The sequence below is a fragment of the Nuphar pumila genome, chromosome 2 (assembly GCF_984573655.1).
Source record: "Nuphar pumila chromosome 2, dmNupPumi1.hap1.1, whole genome shotgun sequence".
Lineage (NCBI taxonomy): Eukaryota > Viridiplantae > Streptophyta > Magnoliopsida > Nymphaeales > Nymphaeaceae > Nuphar > Nuphar pumila.
The window spans coordinates 25,806,482-25,824,748 of NC_143250.1; the positions used below are offsets into that span (position 1 = coordinate 25,806,482).

An 18,267-nucleotide genomic window follows, 5' to 3' on the forward strand; every position below is an offset into this window, starting at 1 on the left:
AAAAAGTGAATATCAATGTCAGCAAGGCAGTTTTATCCTGAGGATCAAAGCTTTTTAAATTCTTAGATGGACAACAGGAAATTAATGTCCCCCAACCGGCAAACGACAGGGGTCTTCACACAGCAATATTATAAATGAGGTCTTAATAACATTAACAATAAGCATCTAACTTGCAGCAATACGATAAAATGGAAGGCAATTATATGCAGGTGGATAAATGACACACAGAAGGTGATGCCATGCATGGGAAGCTATAGCGGTTTTAGGACCACTATGCTACTGAAGCACCGAAAGCCATAGTGGGTGCAACAGGGGTAGAGTGAGTGCAATGGTAACAAACTATCATAGCTGCTGTAGGGTGTATATACATGGCACTGAATAGTTTTGTTGGCAGGTGAAACATGGTTTAGAAAGTTTGCTGCTGAAATGAGATGCCGAGTGGTACATTGTGGTTGTGATCATCAATCCGATCTCCACTTTCTCTTTCTGCCGTTGGATGTATGACCTTTGACTCAACTGAGCGTGATTTTCCCAATTGTTCAAGAATGAAGACTACTCCCACCAGTTATATCCATTGTATTGGGCAGTTTACTGGACTGGTCATCAATTTCAGGAACTCATTTTATGAAGGAATTTAGCACTTTCATCCACTTTAAAACTCTTTCATTTCTTTGCTGGGACATCCAAATTCATCTCTTGGAGATTCAGCAACAGATCATATGAGTTCAAAAACACTCTGTTTGCAGAATTTGGGATCGTATGGGCTATCTCTCTCGCAGCTTCAATCTTTCTTAATGCAATGAGTGCAGGGTTGTTAGCAATAACCTGACCAATCAGCTGAGCACCCTTGGCCTCACCCTGTGCTCTGATGACAGCACTCTTCTTGTCCTGCTCTGCCTTCTCCACAACAAACTTGGCACGCTTTGCCTCTTATGCAGCAACCTGCTTGGCTTCAATTGCAGCAGTAAACTCCTTTCCAAAAGTAAGACTTATGATGGACACATCGTCCAGGGCTATGTCAAAATTTGCTGCTCTACCAACTGATAAAGGGATCTCTACTTATCCAGAAATAACCAAAGAAAAGGGAGAAGGCAAGGCAACATTGGTTCTAATATATATCCATTAATGAAATGGATTTAACAGAGATAAGGATAGAGAGAATGGGGTGCTAGATGGACAGGAAGTTGGTGCCGAAAACAGGGCAGAAATCTTCACAAATATGTCTAATACCTAAAAAAAAATATCTGAAAATGAAAACACAGTCTTTGCAGAGAACAGATATTATGTATAACATGAAATTGCAGGAACATGTAGTAAACAATGAAATGCTAACGTAAAAGTCCATAGAACAAGCAGGCGAATTGAATTTTAAAAGAAATTACTACTGCACCAGGCATTGGAAGGAGGAGCACCTATTAATTTCTGAACTGCCAATTGGTTCTCAATCCTGGCCAATAGCCAAGTAATAACCGTGGCATGATGGCACACATGAACAGGTGGGTGTGATGTGCGATGGTGAGCAGTGCGATGGATGTAGTGCAATAATGAATGGTATTGGGAATTCAGTGGGTGTACAGGTAGGATGCAATATGCAAGGAAATGGTACATGAACATTGAAATGCAGTGAGAGATGACCTACTGTGAAATGAGAAGTAATTCATAGCTTAATAGAATATGCTTTAAAAAATAAAAATAAAAATAAAAATGATTTACAGCAAGTAAAAAAAATGTGTTTGTAACATGATTTATAGCAAGCACTTAATGAAATGCATCTGTAAAAAAAAAAAGATTACAGCAGTGTGTGATACTGCTATAGAAAAAAAAAAGAACTACAGTGAACTGATCAAGTATAATATATAGGATGTGCACAAATGGTTAGTGAAGAAATGTGATGAGTGTTGTGATGGGTGACTGTGCAAATGGGTGTGGGAAGGTGGCAATGATGAAATGATTGAAGTGGCGTGAATGAATGCTCAACAGACAAATACAGCTTAAGATAGAGAGAGTGGATACTTGCGAGATAGACAGTAGAAATGCCATGACAACTTGAGTGTAAGATGTGCACAATCATGAGCTGTAACACAGATACAAACTTAAGCAATTATAAGGCAAAACAGAAAGTGAACACACTGATGAGCTGGTGTTCCTAAAGAGGATTAGACCTCAACATATGAACAAGTGCTTCTTGTAAGAGAATAGATTTCATAGGCTTAAAGCAGATACCTCTTTTGGCTACATGATTCTTCATATTTCCTCTCTCTTCCCTTGATGGGAATCGATTGATAACATTTTGATAGCCATTTTCCTCTTCCCCTTTCAGCCAATCGTAACATACAGATTCAGAACCTTCCAGAATTATTTTGGTCCCAGAATTTGATGTTGTGGCTTCAGCTTCAGTTAGCATGGAGTAGTCTGATCTTTTGATGACACCATTATTGAACACAAAAATTACTCTTGCTGAGGATGACACCATATGCTACTTACAATGAGTGTGTGTGGGTGTGTTCCCAATTGCATTTGATTTAGAATTACCAAATCTGGTAGGTCTATTCAGACCATTACCAACAGGGAGCCTGAGGTCCCATGAGAAAGATGGCACACCACCTGTACCATAAGGAGCATCAGGGGAGTGAAAGGGCTGTGAATACATTCCAGTCGAATAAAAGGAGGTTGCCCAAAATCTTGTCCACTAGGAGACATTAACGACCCAGAGGCATATGGATCATTGCCAGGGACATAGTAAACCATTGAATTACCATCTGTTGGATTACCCTTGCGCAAAGGCTTCAAAGGCTCACTTTGGATCGCCAGGGGCAGGAACATTAACGGATGTAGTGGAAGCATGCGATGGATCATCCAACGGTGATTTCATAGAACCCTTTGTATCAACAGCAACACTTGGTTTTGTGTGTTGTGAGGCCTTTGCAGAATAAGATGGGGATCTAATTGAGGTAATATCTTTAAAACTATAGAATATAAAATCAACAGAATGAAGGATATCTCCCCATCACGAGTTGTAGAAGCGTGATCTCAGGAAAGGTAATTTGCAAAATGAGTTAGCAGATTCAAGTTGCCATCTGCAGAAATGCAACTCAGAAAAACACAAATTGCTATAGTAGATCAACAATCCCAGATTTCCAATCGCAGAAATGTAAGAAAGCCATGGATAAATAAAAAAAAAAAATTTATCAGACGCCGTGAATATTCAATAAAACCAAATGCAATAAGAATGGTTGAAATATTACCCCATACTATCAGCCGACTGGTTAGAAGGTAATCGAAACTGAGGTATAAAAAGGGAATGCCGTGAATGAACTCCAACAAATACTCGCGCGAAAAAAAAAGGAAAAAAGAAGGAAAGGGAATTCGATGTGAGTAGGGAATCAAAGTGCATATGAGAAATCTAAAAGCACAAACGAGAGATCATATAAGAAAATAAGAAAATCGAGTATCAACAGATACTTGATCAAAGAACTAAAGAAAATTCAATAGTGTAAAAGGGGGATGTCGGAATTAGGATATTTCGGTTATTGTTGCACGTACGTAGGTTGATCTTGTTGCAAACAGATCGATTCTACGTGTGTGCTTTGATAAAAAAAAAGAAGAGGAAGGAAAAGTCAGAAAAATGAGATGAAAGTAGAAAACAAAACAGGAAAAGAAGAAGAAGGGGAGTGTTACTTACCTTAGCCTTGGCGTTGCAGGCTGGTGGGCTTCCTTCAGCTCATCGGAAGAGGAAACCACCGGAATCCAGAGAAGAAAGAAGAGGGAGAAGAAGAAGATGCGTATGGAGGGGTGAAACACGGTGCCTTTAGGGTTTTCGTTTGCCGATTCTTAAAGAAGAGGAGGAAGAGTAGGAAGGGAGGTCCGTTGGTGATCGAGCGGAAGAGGGCGAGTTTGTTAACGATGGACGGGAGATGGAGAGGTTGCACATGGGGGGGGGGGGTCGGCCATGGAGGTTCGAGAGTGAGAGAGGGAGAAGGCGCCCTTATCCTCTTTTCCTATGAAGGGTTTTCAAAGAAAACCCTAAAAACTTATTTACGAAAGAGGCCCCCTTTACCCTCGGGTTTTTACAAAGAGGGGTTTTAAAAACTTGATTTTTTTAAGAGGTGTTTAAAAAAAACCGGTTTTTTTGTTTCTTTTCTATATATATATTATATATATATAATATATATATTATATATATATATATATTTGTTTCATTTTCCATTTTTTTTGATATTTTTAGAATAAAATCCTAAAATTTACGAGAAAACAAGATTTTAAACTATTTTTTGTGTTTTTAAGAAAATATTTACAAAAGAAGGTTTTTAAGGCTATTTTTGAGGAAATTTCTTCAAAAAAAATGGGTTTAGACCTAGGTTTTGAGAAAATATTCAAGCTTTAAGCCTCGAATTGAGGAATATAACACGATGGATCCAAACGGATACCAGACGAAGTGTCTGAGCCTTTTAAAAGGTTATTTTGGTAATTTTGAGAATTTGATTTAAAAATGGGACAAAGAAGCTCAGATTTGGATCTTTTATCTGGATCCGGATCCGAAATTGAGTCAAATATATAAAATGAATTTAATTTCAGTAAAATTTGAAAAATGAACTGGAATTTAAATTTAAAAGTGACTCAATTGCTCAGAGAATGAAATCAGGGGCAAAAAGGGAATATTTACAATATTTTGAAAAATTTGGGGTGTTCACAGTGCCCAATGCCAGCTGAAGTTGTCCCCTAAACCTCGAAGTGAATCTAGGATCACGATCGGAGATAATCAAGACCGAAACACCATGCAGTCTTACAATCTCTCTAACATAGAGATCAACGAGACTATCTAATGACTGGTTGAGACGGATAGGTATAAGTGAGCAGACTTGGTGAGTCTATCGACAATCACCCAAATTGCTTCATGCTTCCTCCGTGTCCTTTGTAGACCGACTATGAAGTCCGTGATGATATCCTCCCACTTCCATAGAGGGATCTCTATCTGTTGCATGATCCCACCGGGTCTCTGGTGTTCGATCTTGATCTGCTGGCTCGTCAAACACTTCGAGATATACTCAGCCACGTCTCATTTCATACCGTTCCACCAATAACTCCGTTGTAGGTCCTTGAACATCTTCGTGACGCCAGGGTGAATGGTGTATCTAGACTTGTGGGCTTTCGCAAGAATTTCATCTCGTAAGACTGGGTCATCAGGAACTCAAAGGCGCTCCTTCAGCCATATACTTTCATCCTCCTTCAGACGAATGGTGTATCTAAACTTACAGGGCGTGTCCACTCGATGTGTAAAGTATCTTCCTGCAGTTCGAGTAGTTATTGAGGGACACGAGTTGTCTCTCGCGATCTTATCATACTCGACATAACATTTTACGATGTCATTCTGGGTATGGATTGACTATCACGACATAATGCGACTCTTAACTGCCACGGTAAAAAGGTCTGCTTGGAGCACCCCGATCTGTCAACATTGGTGATTCAGACGACTAGACTAGTTGGTGAGGTGAAGATTGTGTTCGCGATGAAGATCACTAAGTACAATAAGCAGTGTTGTGAGGTGTTCTTGGCTAGTGTGTCCGCTACAGACAACCAAGAGACACTTTGGGAGCAATTGGACGTAGTTTGTGAGTTTCCCGATGTCTTTTCAAAGGACTTATCGGGCTTAACACCTCACAGAGAGATCGAGTTTTTGATCGAGCTAGTGCTTGGTACGACACCAGTGTCTCGAGAATCATACGTATGACACTTGCTGAGCTTGTTGAGTTGAATAAGCAACTGTAGGACTTTTTGACAAGGGATTTATCAAGCTGAGTGTGTCACCTTGTGGTGCACTAGTCTTATTTGTCAAGAAGAGGAATGAATCTATGAGATTTTGCATTGACTACCGCATGCTGAATCCGGTCACCATGGAAAATATGTATCCTTTGCCTAGGATTGATGACCTGTTTGACTAGTTGCGCACGATGAAGGTGTTCTCAAAGATTAATCTTTGTTCAGGGTACCATCAATTGCGGATCAAGGCAGAGGGTCCGAAGACAACGTTCAGATTCAGATACGGGTATTATGAGTTCTTGGTGATGTGTTTTGGATTCACAAATGCCCCAACAACATTTATGAATTTGATGAATCGAGTCTTTCGGTTGTGGCTGGATCAGTTTGTCATTGTATTCATCGATGACATCTTAATATATTCTGAGAGTCTGGAGGAGCAGAGAGAGCATTTGAGGATTGTGTTATAGACACTCAGGAACATAAGCTTTATGCTAAGTTCTCTCATCTTGAGTATTGGCTTAGGAGAGTGATGTTCCTCGGACATGTTGTATCAGACAAAGGTGTAGGGGTAGATCCAACCAAGGTTAAGGCAATGTTATCGTGAGAGCAGCCGAAGACAGTTTTAGAGATCCGAAGCTTCTTGGGGTTAGCAAGTTATTATCGTCGATTTATTTAGGACTTGTCTCGTATAGCTACTCCGATGACGAATCTACCACCAGAAAGGGGTGAAGTTTTTTTGGTCACTTCGATGCAAGGACAACTTTCAAGAGCTAAAGAAGAGGTTGAGCTCAGCTCTAGTTTTGACCTTACCTTCTGGGTCAGGAGGGTTTGGGGTATATAGTGATGTCTCGGGGACCGACCTCGGTTGTGTCCTGATATAGCACAGGAAGGTCATCACTTATGCTTCTCGATAGCTTAAGGTACACGAGAACAACTATCCTACGCACGACTTGGAGTTAGCAGTTGTTGTCTTTGCATTGAAGATTGGACCCCAACTGACCCTCGTAAAAATAGTGATTTTTTTTTTTAACATTTGCGAAAGCTAACCCAAGGATCTGGGGCATTACAACTTTAATATACCAAACCACATACCAAGTGTATTGAATCAAATAAAGAATAATTCAAACTTTATTTATTTATATCAACTGTCAAAATAGACTAAGACCAAAAATCGTCTATATCATAAATGAGTCATCTTGTCAGAAACCAGTTATAGGGCTTGCAATCTCCAACCAGCTAGTCAGGACATCACTAAGCATCCATGCCTGTAAAACAATTTTAAGAAAATAGATAAGAACCGAAGTCTTTTGTACGAATTTCTCTAAAAATTCAAATATTTAAGGAAATAGCATAAACAGATTCATGCATAAATTTCAGATGATTATCACAATCAACAACCTACCACAATCAACTTACCATTCAAGCATTCAAATAAAATATCATGTAGAATCAAATATTATGCAAAATCAAATATGCATAATGAATGAACTAATGCTGAACAATAAAGATGCATGATTCAATGCACATGCATGAATAATTTATTAAGTTAGTTGCTTTTGCATGCATGTTCCTATTAAATGCACACAAATTTAATTTACTTTTCCTTAAACCCGCGGATATTCAAAACGGGTGCAAATTTCTGAAGTCCATGTTAGCTTTCCGGTTGTAGCTTAACACACAATTTGTATTTTAATTACTGGGTTTAACACTTGTTTATCGACCGATATCATAAATCGTCACCTTCTATCAGAACATTAGGAATCCTCACCTAATGTCGGGACATCAATGAAAATCCTTAATTATTGACGTCACTTTCTTGGTATATCAAAACTACAATTGAGTTAATAACACCACCCCAGGAAAATGACTGAAATCTTCCTAAAACCGTGTCCGGAAGGTGAACCACCATATCGGGTTCAGGGGCACAATCACACATGGAGTTTTAGTATTCTCATGGTCCCCAAAGACCGCCATCTAAGATTCCCACACTATAGAAGGAACATCAAGGAAGAGATTAATTACACTGTTTGGTCTCTTTTACCTTTTTTAAACAATTATAAGTTCTTTACGCAAGAACCGTTTTGCAAATCCACATGCAAAACCAATTTTGGGCCCTGTCACATTTTAACAGTGCAATTAATTTTGAAAAACCAATAGTTTTCAGAAATAAATTTTGCAATTCATAAATAAAATCAACAACATTGGAGCAACACATGCTCCTGGCCCACACGACCTGCAATGGTTCATTTCTGACCACAAAAGCATCTCAAAATAATTTATTCATCTTTTGCAAAATTTTAGTGAACACGGAACACACTCATTGTTTCAAAACATATTCACAATGCACATTCAAACACAAAAATGAATGCACATGAAGCCAAGCATATACACATGTCAATCGATGCTCGCAGAATACATTATCATAATGAATTCCATGCATAAACAACAAAACATGCATGTGATCACATTTATGCAAACATCAAATAAATTTCAGATTCATGCGTATAATATGCACAACTGCAAGTTGATCAAATCAAAATCATTTTTATGTATCATTTCAAAAATAATGCATACATCAATCTCAAACATGTACATGACTTATTTCATGTATTCAAACAACTATGCAGATGGGTGTATGAAAACTATTTTTTTTCTTTTCTTCTTTTCTTTCTTTCCTTCTTTCTCTTTTTCTTTCTTTTATTTTCCTCTCTCTCTCACGATTTTCAGTTTTTTCCTTTTTTTTTCTCTCTCTAAATCTGGAACACGAGTTCTAGAGAGAGGGAGAGACCAACCCCTTATATATTGTTTTTTTTTCTAATTGGATTTAATCTAAAAGGGGATGATATCCCCTCTAGATGACCTTAATTAAGTAGAGTTCTACTTCATATAGAACTCTAAACCACCTTCTAGATATTATCCCTTTAGTTAATTATTTTATTAATTATTTAATTTAATATTCTAGAGAATATTCCAAAGGGTGTTGCCTCCTTGGAAGACTTCTATGGGGTAGAGTTCTACCCCAGGTAGAACTCTACCTCATCCTCTTTTAATTTAAAGTTTATTTTAAAGTTTTAAATTGGCCATGGATGGATTTTGGATTTAGATCTAGATCCAAGATCCAAATCCATATGGTTCTTACTTGGACCAAATATTACAAAATATGAATTCTGGACTAAGTCCAGATCCATATTAACTTGGATTAAACCGAGCAGATCTAGTCCGATCCAATCCAGAAAAGTCATTTTTTTTTTAAAAATGCGATTTTTCGGGCCAATCGTAATTCGATTTCGTAAAAACAGGTAGCCAATGTGATCAGTATTTTGAGGCGCATCTAACGGTGTTCATACTTGAATTTGGCCTCCGAATCTTGCTTGAATTTAACCTGAATTTCGCTTGAATTTAAAGGTTAAAAATGAAAAAAATTCAAATCATAATTAGCTCAATTAGGTCTCGTCAGTGGGCTCTGGGACACGCCCAGGACCAACTGACGTCACCTATAAAATAAGATATTTTCCCATGATTTTTATCAATTTAATTAAATATATAATTTAAAAATTATTTATATCGATTTTAAAAATCATGAAAAAAATACATGGTATTACAGCCTCAAGGCTGAAAGAAGATGACAAATCCATCAAATCTTAACCGTGACAATGGCTATGACCCTATATTCAACCTCTGTGCTTAAATGACTATCGTTCTTTGTCGCTTGCTCTACCAAGAGGCCAAATGTCTTCCTAGAAATATTCCATAACTTGTAATTGACCTTCTCATGAAAGGATCTCCTGCCCAATCTGTGTATGAATATGCAATCACTACAAGACTCATGATGAGTACAAATAATTGATTTGGAGTATACAAGGCCATCAGTAATCGTTCCTTTGATGTATCTAAGGATACTTTTCACTCAGCATCCATATAACTTTGTCTAGGAGCAAGCATGAACTGTGATACTTGATTAACAACATAGGCTAGATTTGGTCGCGTGAAGGTAAGATATTGAAGTGACCCCACTATGCTTCTGAATCTTTCTGGAGAGGCAAGCAAAACATCACCCTCACTTCCTTCATAGAGTTTTGAATTCAATGCCATTGGCATCTTAGCAGGCTTACATTCTGACATGCCACTTCGTTGCAAAAGATCTTGGGGATTTTTACTTTGCGTAAGAACCAAGGAATTAGACATCTTGTCCACCTGAACACCAAGAAAATACCTTTGGAGTTGTGGATGAGTCAGTTTTGTAGCACCAGAGATTAGATCATATCTCTAGCTCTAAGTTGCAACATTTTGATATCAAGTTTGCAGTTTAGGTGGGTCAAAGTTAGTTGTGTCAAGGCATGTGTAGGAGTGCAAGAGTTGTAGATTGACGAAAGGTCACGCCTTGCCATTTGAGACTAAAAATAGGGACGTTGAGTGTTCTTTTGATCTTGTTCATTTGGATGTATGAGATCCCTCACCAGTCCTATCCAAAGGGGGTTCATCATATTTTGTCACCTTCATTCATGACTGCACAAGATATACTTGGGTATATTTCATGAGAAGTAGAAGGAACTCTTTGAGATCTTTAAAAAGTTCTGTGCCATGATTGATAATCAGTTTTCAGCTAAGATTAAGACTCTTTGAACTGCTTTTGGTGGTGAATATGTCAGTGTTGTGCTTGAGAAGTTCTTGCAAGAAAATGAATAAACCGTAAAAAATCATGTCCCTATACTCCTAAGTAGGAAGAGCATACATATCTTGGAAACAACAAGAGCTTATGATGCAGTTTGGTTGGCTATCTATCAAATAAACTGTAAGCCATCAAATGTCATTAAGGCTACTTCTCCTTTTCAAAAGTTATATGGGATGGTTCCAAATTATAGAATGATGAAGGTGTTTGAGTGTACTTTTTTGTGCTTCTACTTGATAGATATAGAGACAAACTGTCTCCCAAAACGGTTAAATGTTGCTTTCTTGGTTTTTTAAATGGTAAAAAAGGCTATGTGTTATGATCCAGTTGAAAGAAAAGTTTGGATATCTAGAAATGTTGTCTTTCATGAAGATACACTTTATTTTAGTTAGATTGGGAATAAGGTGAAAGATGAATCTGATTTGTCCTTTTTAGTGTCATTTCCTAAGAAAGAAAGAAAGAAAGAATGAATGAATGAATGAATGAATGAATGAGCATGTGGAGGTTCAGGGTGAGAAAGTCCATTTGATAGACAATAAGTTTGGACAAACCTATTATAGAAGACATGAGAATATTGTTGAGATTCCATTCTTGGATCAAGTGAAAGTGAAGGAAGTACAAAATATATAGGCCAATCCAAATCCAATTCTTTCTTCAGCTGAACCTGACCACTCAAGCTTGAAGTCACCTTTCACTTTGTCCTCTCCTCCTTCGTCTCCTCCTCAGGTATGTCAAAGTTCTAGAATATCTATTCCTCCTTGCTTTGTTATATGAGTCTTGCTCTTAAACATCGTGCATTTTTTGCATTGATTCATTCCTATGTTGAGCTTAAGTCCTATTGAGAGGCAGCTTTGAAAGAGAAGTGACAACAAGCAATGGCTGAAGAGATGAATGCACTAGAGAGGATGTGTGCATCGGAGTTGGTAAGGCTTTCACCTAGAAATAATATTGTTGGGAGAAAGTGGTTTTAGAAGATCAAGACAAAGGCAGATGGATCTGTTGATATATACAAGGCAGAATTAGTGGTAAAGGGCTACAATCAACAATTTGGAATTGATTTTGCAAAAACCTTTGCACCAGTGTCTCATATGACAACTATAAGGACTTTATTGGCAGTAGCTGCAGTGAGACTATGAAACTTGTGGTAACTAGATATGAAAAATGCTTTCTTAAATGGTGATTGAGATGAGGAGGTTTATACGAAGTTGCAACAAGGGTACTCAGATCCTAAGGGTAGAATTTGCAAGTTGAAAAAGAGTCTTGTATTGATTCAAACAGACACACCGGACATGGTTTGAAAAATTCATTTCTGCTGTTAGATCTCTTGGTTTTGATCTGAGTTATCATGACTCAACCTTATTTGTGTCATCCTCCATTAAAGGGAAGTGCATATTACTCCTATATGTTGATGATATGATTATTATAGGAGATGATTTAAAGAGGGTAGATGATACAAAGAAGAAACTGGCTAGTATTTTTGAAACGAAGGATCTGGGAAATTTGAAGTATTTCCTTGGTTTAGGGAATGCATACTCGAAGATGAGACTATTCATGTCTCAACATAAGTGTGCAACTGATTTGGTTGTGAATGTGAGATTGACAGATGATTCAAAGAGAGTTAGTTCTCCCATAGAAGCAAATTTATAGCTAAGGGTTTCAGATGGAGTGGAATTAGAAGATCCAATGGTATATAGGCGATTAGTTGGGAGTTTGATATACTTGATTATATCCAGACCAAATATCACTTATGCAGTTCATGTGGTTAGTTAGTTTATGAGCTCTTCGAGGATGGTCCATTTTGTTGCAGTTCTCGGGATCATTAGATATATGAGGGACACTACACACTATGGATGCTCTTTTCATCATCTTCTTTTACAGAGTTGAGAGCTTACTGTGAGCTCTACTCAGAATCGTCCTTATACTACTGGATTTTGTGTTTTTCTTGGGGCCTCTTTGATCTCTTGGAAGAGTCAAAAGCAACAGTGGATTTCCTTGTCTATAACAGAGGTCTACGACTCAAGTGAATGTTGAAATCATTTGGATAAGATAGCTTTTGATTTTTTTTAACAGTTTTCGAGATAACCTCTTGTATTGTGGCAATATGAGTGCAATTCATATTGCGAAAAACACAGAATTCCATGAAAGAACAAAGCATATTGAAATCGATTGTCACTTTACCAGACATGCATATGAGGGGATTAGATCCTTGGAGCATGAGCTTGAAAGAGCAAATTGTGATTTTTTTTACCACGAGTTTATCTTCGTTGCATTTTCAGTCATTCCTCTCTAAACTTGGGATGATTCCGTTAGCATCATCTCAAGTTTGAGGGGAAGTGTTAAATATGTACTCTATTGTATTACCTAGATTTGTCCTACCCCTCCATGTATATACTATTATTTATGGGGGTAATTGTGTACTTTTTTATGTCTTATCATATGTCAATGTTAGAAGGGTAGTTTAGTAAATGTTTGGGTAGGGTATGGGGGTTGACCCTCTTATTGTTGTATTGTACTTTAATGAGGTTTTGCCCTCTTTACGCCTTTTCATCTTTCATTTGCCTTTTACTCTCTTTCTTGCCTTCTTGAGCTCGGATAAATATGGTCAGCCTTATATTGATTTGATGTATAATTTATTTTCGCTATAATAGATCTTCTTTTGGTTTTTTTATTTAGATTCTTTTGTTAAAGCCATGCTTCTGAAGAGTTTCCTTTTTCTTCACCATAACAGATTGCAGAATATGACTATTTCACATGAAGTTACAACCCAGATGATTACTGAAGCTCTGGAGTCCCTTAGAACACTGAGGTCAATAATGCATGCTTACAGCAAGGATGTGGCACAGGTCTGATCTAGTCTCCCTATTGTTACAAGAGGTATTTGATTACTTGGTTGGATATTGAACAAAAATAATACATTAGCTGGCATGCATCGAACGTATGTATCTATGTCACATGGGTGCAGGTGCGGGGGTGCGGCAAGGCAAAAATGTAATATATATATATATATATATATATATATATATATATATATATGTATATAAAGCTTTTGCCCTTACTGGGGGGTTCGGGGGCTCTCCCCCCCGGCACGGGTCCCTCTGCGCGTTCAGCGGGCAGGGGTCCAGGGGGAGCCACCCATGGCGGGGGGTTGTAGAGGGCAGCCCCTCCCTCCCTGGATTTTTTTTCTTGGGAGGGGCTCGGGCCCTCCCCTGAAATCAGAGGGGTGGGGGGCTTGGCCCCTCCCCTGCCGAAAACAGGGAGGGGCTCGACCCCTCCCTTGAAATCAGCGGGAGCAGGGTGGGGGGCTTGGCCCCTCCATTGCCGAAAACAGGGAGGGGCTCGGCCCCTCCCCAGAAATTAGAGGGAGCAGGGAGGGGGGCTCGGCCCATCCCCTGCCGAAAACAGGGAGGGGCTCGGCCCCTCCCCTTAAATCAAAGGGAGCAGGGAGGGGGCTCGACCCCTCCCCCGCCGACCCAACAAGAGAGCAAGAGGGAGCAAGGAGGGAGGCTCGACCCCTCCCCTGCCGACCTAACAAGAGAGCGAGAGGGAGCAAGGGGGGGCTCGGCTCCTCCCCTGCTGACCCAACAAGAGAGCGAGAGGGTACCTGCGACGAGGGAGAGGAGGAGGTGGCATCGGGCTCCCCTACGAGACGTCGGGAGGAGAGGAGGCGAGTGAGAGAGCGGAGCTGCGCGGGAGAGGAGATCAGAGGAGAGGATTAGGGCATATTTTTTTCCCCTAGTCCTCTTCACAGCCCCTTTTGATCGGGCATCAAATTTTTTTTTACGTTAAAAATTTGGACGAAAATGACCCTGAGTGCGTTGACTGCACCCACGGTCGTGTTGACCGCATCAGGTGTCGCACCCGCACGCGCTCCCGCATTGCATCACGTCGACACGGGGCGGCACCTGTTTTGCCGAGTCCCTGTGACTTAGGTATGTATCGATACATTGCACTTGGTTTCCTATGGTAAGCAAGGGTATGCTTTCTGCAGGCAGAGGATAATCTTGCGGAAGCGTTTTGTTCAGTGGGAAAGCCTCAAGCTTCTCTGTCACATTGTAAAGCTTCAATTAAGGTATACTTTTAACTGTTTCTAATTATAATGACACGCCTTTTGCTAATTAATGATTTGGTTGATGAATAAAAATCATGCACCTGTGTGTGTATGCACAGGTGTGGGTGTACCTGTTCTGCATGCATGTGCTGATGTGCACGTGCATGTGTGTGCACACATGTGTGCATGAACATGGACATAGGCATGCATGTGTGTGCACACATGGGTATGCATGTGTGTGTATAGGTGTGCATGTATGCACATGGGTGGACGGGTGTGTGTGTATGTTAACCATAGTCACAGATATCGGTGATATTTTCAAATTTTTGCTATATTATCGCTGTATTTTCAGCAAACGATATTATATGTAAAATATTGTGATATTTTGAAAATATTGCCAATTTAATAATATTGCGATATTATCACAATATTCTCGTGATAATATCGCAATATTATCAATTATTGTTGCTGTTTTTATTTATTTTCTATATCTTAAATGTGTTTTCCTTTTTTTTGCATTTTTTTACTTATTTCTTTCATTATATATGTATTTTATTATCTAAAAATGATATTTTCTTACTTGTTTTTGTTATTTTTACATATTTTTTTTTATTTTTTTCAGCCCAGATATTTGCCCGAGATTTATCACCAAACCTATAATATCGCGAGAAATAGCCTCACCGAGATATAGAGGATACAGATATTTGTGACTATGATGTTAACACGTGCACACTCAATTGATGGTTCCCCATTTAAGGAATAGAACATCCCCAAGCGTCAAGGTTTCCAGTTCCTAACCAACCACTGCATGTGGACTTCTTTTGTGTCAGCACGTGAGTGGACTCTATATTGTGCATGTTATCCTACTATTTCTTCTTGTTACTCTTTATCATGGTTAAAATCTTTTATGCATTATTTTAAAGATTGTAAACTGCAAGTTTTCCTAGGAGTGTTTCCCGCCAAAAATCATAGTGAAAACAACCAAAACTGATCACTTCCATGTTTAATTTGTGATCTCCTCTTGTAACTTTTTGCATCTTCCATGATGATGATGATGATGATGATGATGGTGGTGGTCTATAATTTGGAAATTTGATGACTTGATAATGTTAATTTTGATAAAGCTCAGCAAATTCATGTGATCTTGAATCACCAGTACCTGTACGTTTTATTTTTCTGACACTCCAATTCTTTTGCCACTGGTGGCTCCATATTGCAGGTTCTTGAGAAACTTTATGATTCTAAGTCTAACCACATTGCAGTTGCGAGTGAGTTTGTGAAGCTTGCTACCATTTATATGTCTCTGGATGACAATGTATCTGCAATGGACATCATAAAACAGGCGATTGAAATATTCATGCTGTTCTATGGTTCTCACTACAAACAGGTCTTTCCATATTTGGAGAGCCTCAGGAGAGAAACAGAAAAAGTTGCTCTGGAGGGATAGTTGAATATAGTAAGTGTTTTATAAGCAAGCTATTTCTTCTTGATGACAAGGAGCTATTTAGAGCTGTTCTCTTTTATGTTTAGGTGCCGAGGCTGGGTGTCCCACTAGTCATGAGTTGGCTCATTTTGGCATTTCTCAAGAGAAATCAACACAAGGGAGTTATGGTGTTGGTTGCAGTGTCAGATTGGCAATTTTGCAACCGCCCGGTCAAATAGTTGATATTAAGTCGGTAAGTTGTGCGTGATGCAGGTTTATCTGCTGGTTTGAGCAGATTTACCAGGTTTAAGCATATTTACCACAAAATGGCACATCAAATGATGCATTTCAGGTGTGCTAATTTGACTTGCAGTTGCCAAAGGCTTTGGTAATTTCATCCCTATTACTCATGTTGCCCTTAATATGTTTATAACGTGTTACATTTTAAATTGGAGTACTTTTGTAAACTTTTAAAGAATATTTTCATTATTGTTAGTGGCTTATATGCTTGATTCTCTACTCAATGAGAAATTGTTACAATTATTAATGTGTTAAAAGAATGCGGGCCCATCCAAACTTCGAGGCCACACATCTCCGTGCACTTTCTTATCGAGTCAAGATCGAAATCTCATCAACACATTTATATGTGACAAAGACATTGGTGCGATCATTTCGGCGAAATACGAAGTCTACGTTCAGGAATTTCATTAGGAACAAAAGAAGTGCATTTTTAAGGGATATTAGGGTTCCTCTTATTGGCGTGAGGAAGGGGTCAGTGCTCATAACACGTATATATGAAACCTTTCTCTTGACTTGCATTTGTATACTATCGTGTGGTCTGAAGTGGAAAACCTCTATATCTCGTGAGTAATACATTAGAGTGCATAGGGGTGTTCATGAGTATGCAAATTTTCTATGAGCATCAGTAGGCATGCGCGGCGGGGACTACTCTTGTCACTCGCTTTGCTGCCCAACCTCGCACCCTTGTGTGGAGCTCGACGAGTGCATGTCGAACGACTGTGATTCTTCTTGGCTAAGGAGCTTCATTACGTGAAACTAGCAACTGACTTAGGTTGAGGGCCGAAAGGTCTTTTTCATCACAATTTAGGGTTACTTGTGAGGTATGTGTTGCTCTTCGTGGGGCTCGTTGGACATGTAGTTGGCTCTATCGATTACTCGTGCGCTCATCACAAGAAGATGACACACCCGTCTCTCATCGACTTGAATGATCGTACACTAAACACATTGGCATTGGCCTGCTCTATCGACTCGTTTGACATTGTCTCTTTAGATATGTCGTGCTAAGCGTGCATGAGATATGCACTACTTTGAATATGCTTTCAGTATGTTTATGTAATTCCTTGGCTAAAGCAAGTTGCATATCACACGACTCAGACAAATCATCAATCTTCATCTCTGCGCAAGTTAGGAAGACACATGTCACAACCATTATCTTTGTGTCTTCTTGACTTGCACGTAGAAAGAGATGGACGAGCTGTCTAGGTTGTGCAACATGTAGCTTGTCTTAGGCAAAAAGATACGTAATCCTAGCAGAAGCGGATTTGAGGCAGTGCATTTCTCATGCACGCCTAGCATAACAACATATCTAAAATGACAATGTTGAACAATTTGATAAAGCGGGGCAATGCCAATGTCTTTGGCGTACGAGCGTTCAAGTCGATGAGGGATTGGTACGTCGCCTTTCTGTGACAAGCACACAAGTAGGTGAGGGTTAATAGAGCCAACTACGCATCTGAATAAGCATCATAGACATTGGAGTGAGCATTGAGTTTTTGAGTCACACCGAATAAGGGGCATATTGCACTTTGGTACCTACATCGTGTGCTCTACGGGTAACCCTTCGCTACGATTGAGAAGACCTTTCGACCCTCAATCTAAGTCAGTTGCTAGTTTGACATATTGAAGCTCCCTAGCCAAGAGGAATCATCGTCACTCGACATGCATTTGTCGAGCCCCTCGAAAGGATGGGCGACAAGAGCGGGCCCTGCATATGTTCATGAAAATTTGACATACTCTGAGCACCCTCATGCACTCTAATGTGCTACTCATGAGATATAGGGGTTGCCCACTCTGAATTGCACGGTGATGTACCAATGCAAGTCAAGAGGAAGGTCCCCTATAGGTGTTATGGGTGCTGACCTTTCGCCAATAGGAGAAATCTTAATATCCCATGAAAACAAATCAGTTTTGTTTTCAATGGAGTTTTCGAATGTAAACTTCGTATTTCGTCAAAACGATCGCATTGGGGTCTTTGTCATATATGAATGTGTCAGCAAGATTTTGATAATTCTCAACATGTAAGGAAATACGGGGTCTCGAAGATCGGGCGGACTTGCGTGGGCATTGGCG

General features: G+C 39.3%; 1 protein-coding gene across 3 annotated transcripts in view; it reads left to right on the top strand.

Annotated features, from left to right (window-relative positions):
- Nucleotides 1-16,414, top strand: part of TPR9 (Tetratricopeptide repeat (TPR)-like superfamily protein) — a 117,080-nt gene extending 100,666 nt beyond the window's left edge. For 2 of the 3 annotated variants that reach the window (XM_089995482.1, XM_089995483.1), the window contains 4 exons: nt 13,155-13,269; nt 14,415-14,495; nt 15,694-15,930; nt 16,005-16,414. In XM_089995482.1, coding sequence (XP_089851608.1) covers nt 13,155-13,269; nt 14,415-14,495; nt 15,694-15,921 — 424 coding nt within the window. In that variant the 3' untranslated portion in view covers nt 15,922-15,930; nt 16,005-16,414. Of the gene's footprint in view, nt 1-13,154; nt 13,301-14,414; nt 14,496-15,693; nt 15,931-16,004 lie in introns of those variants that run through there. The other variant, XR_016430168.1, reaches the window with a different exon arrangement.
- Nucleotides 16,415-18,267: the final 1,853 nt, after the last annotated feature.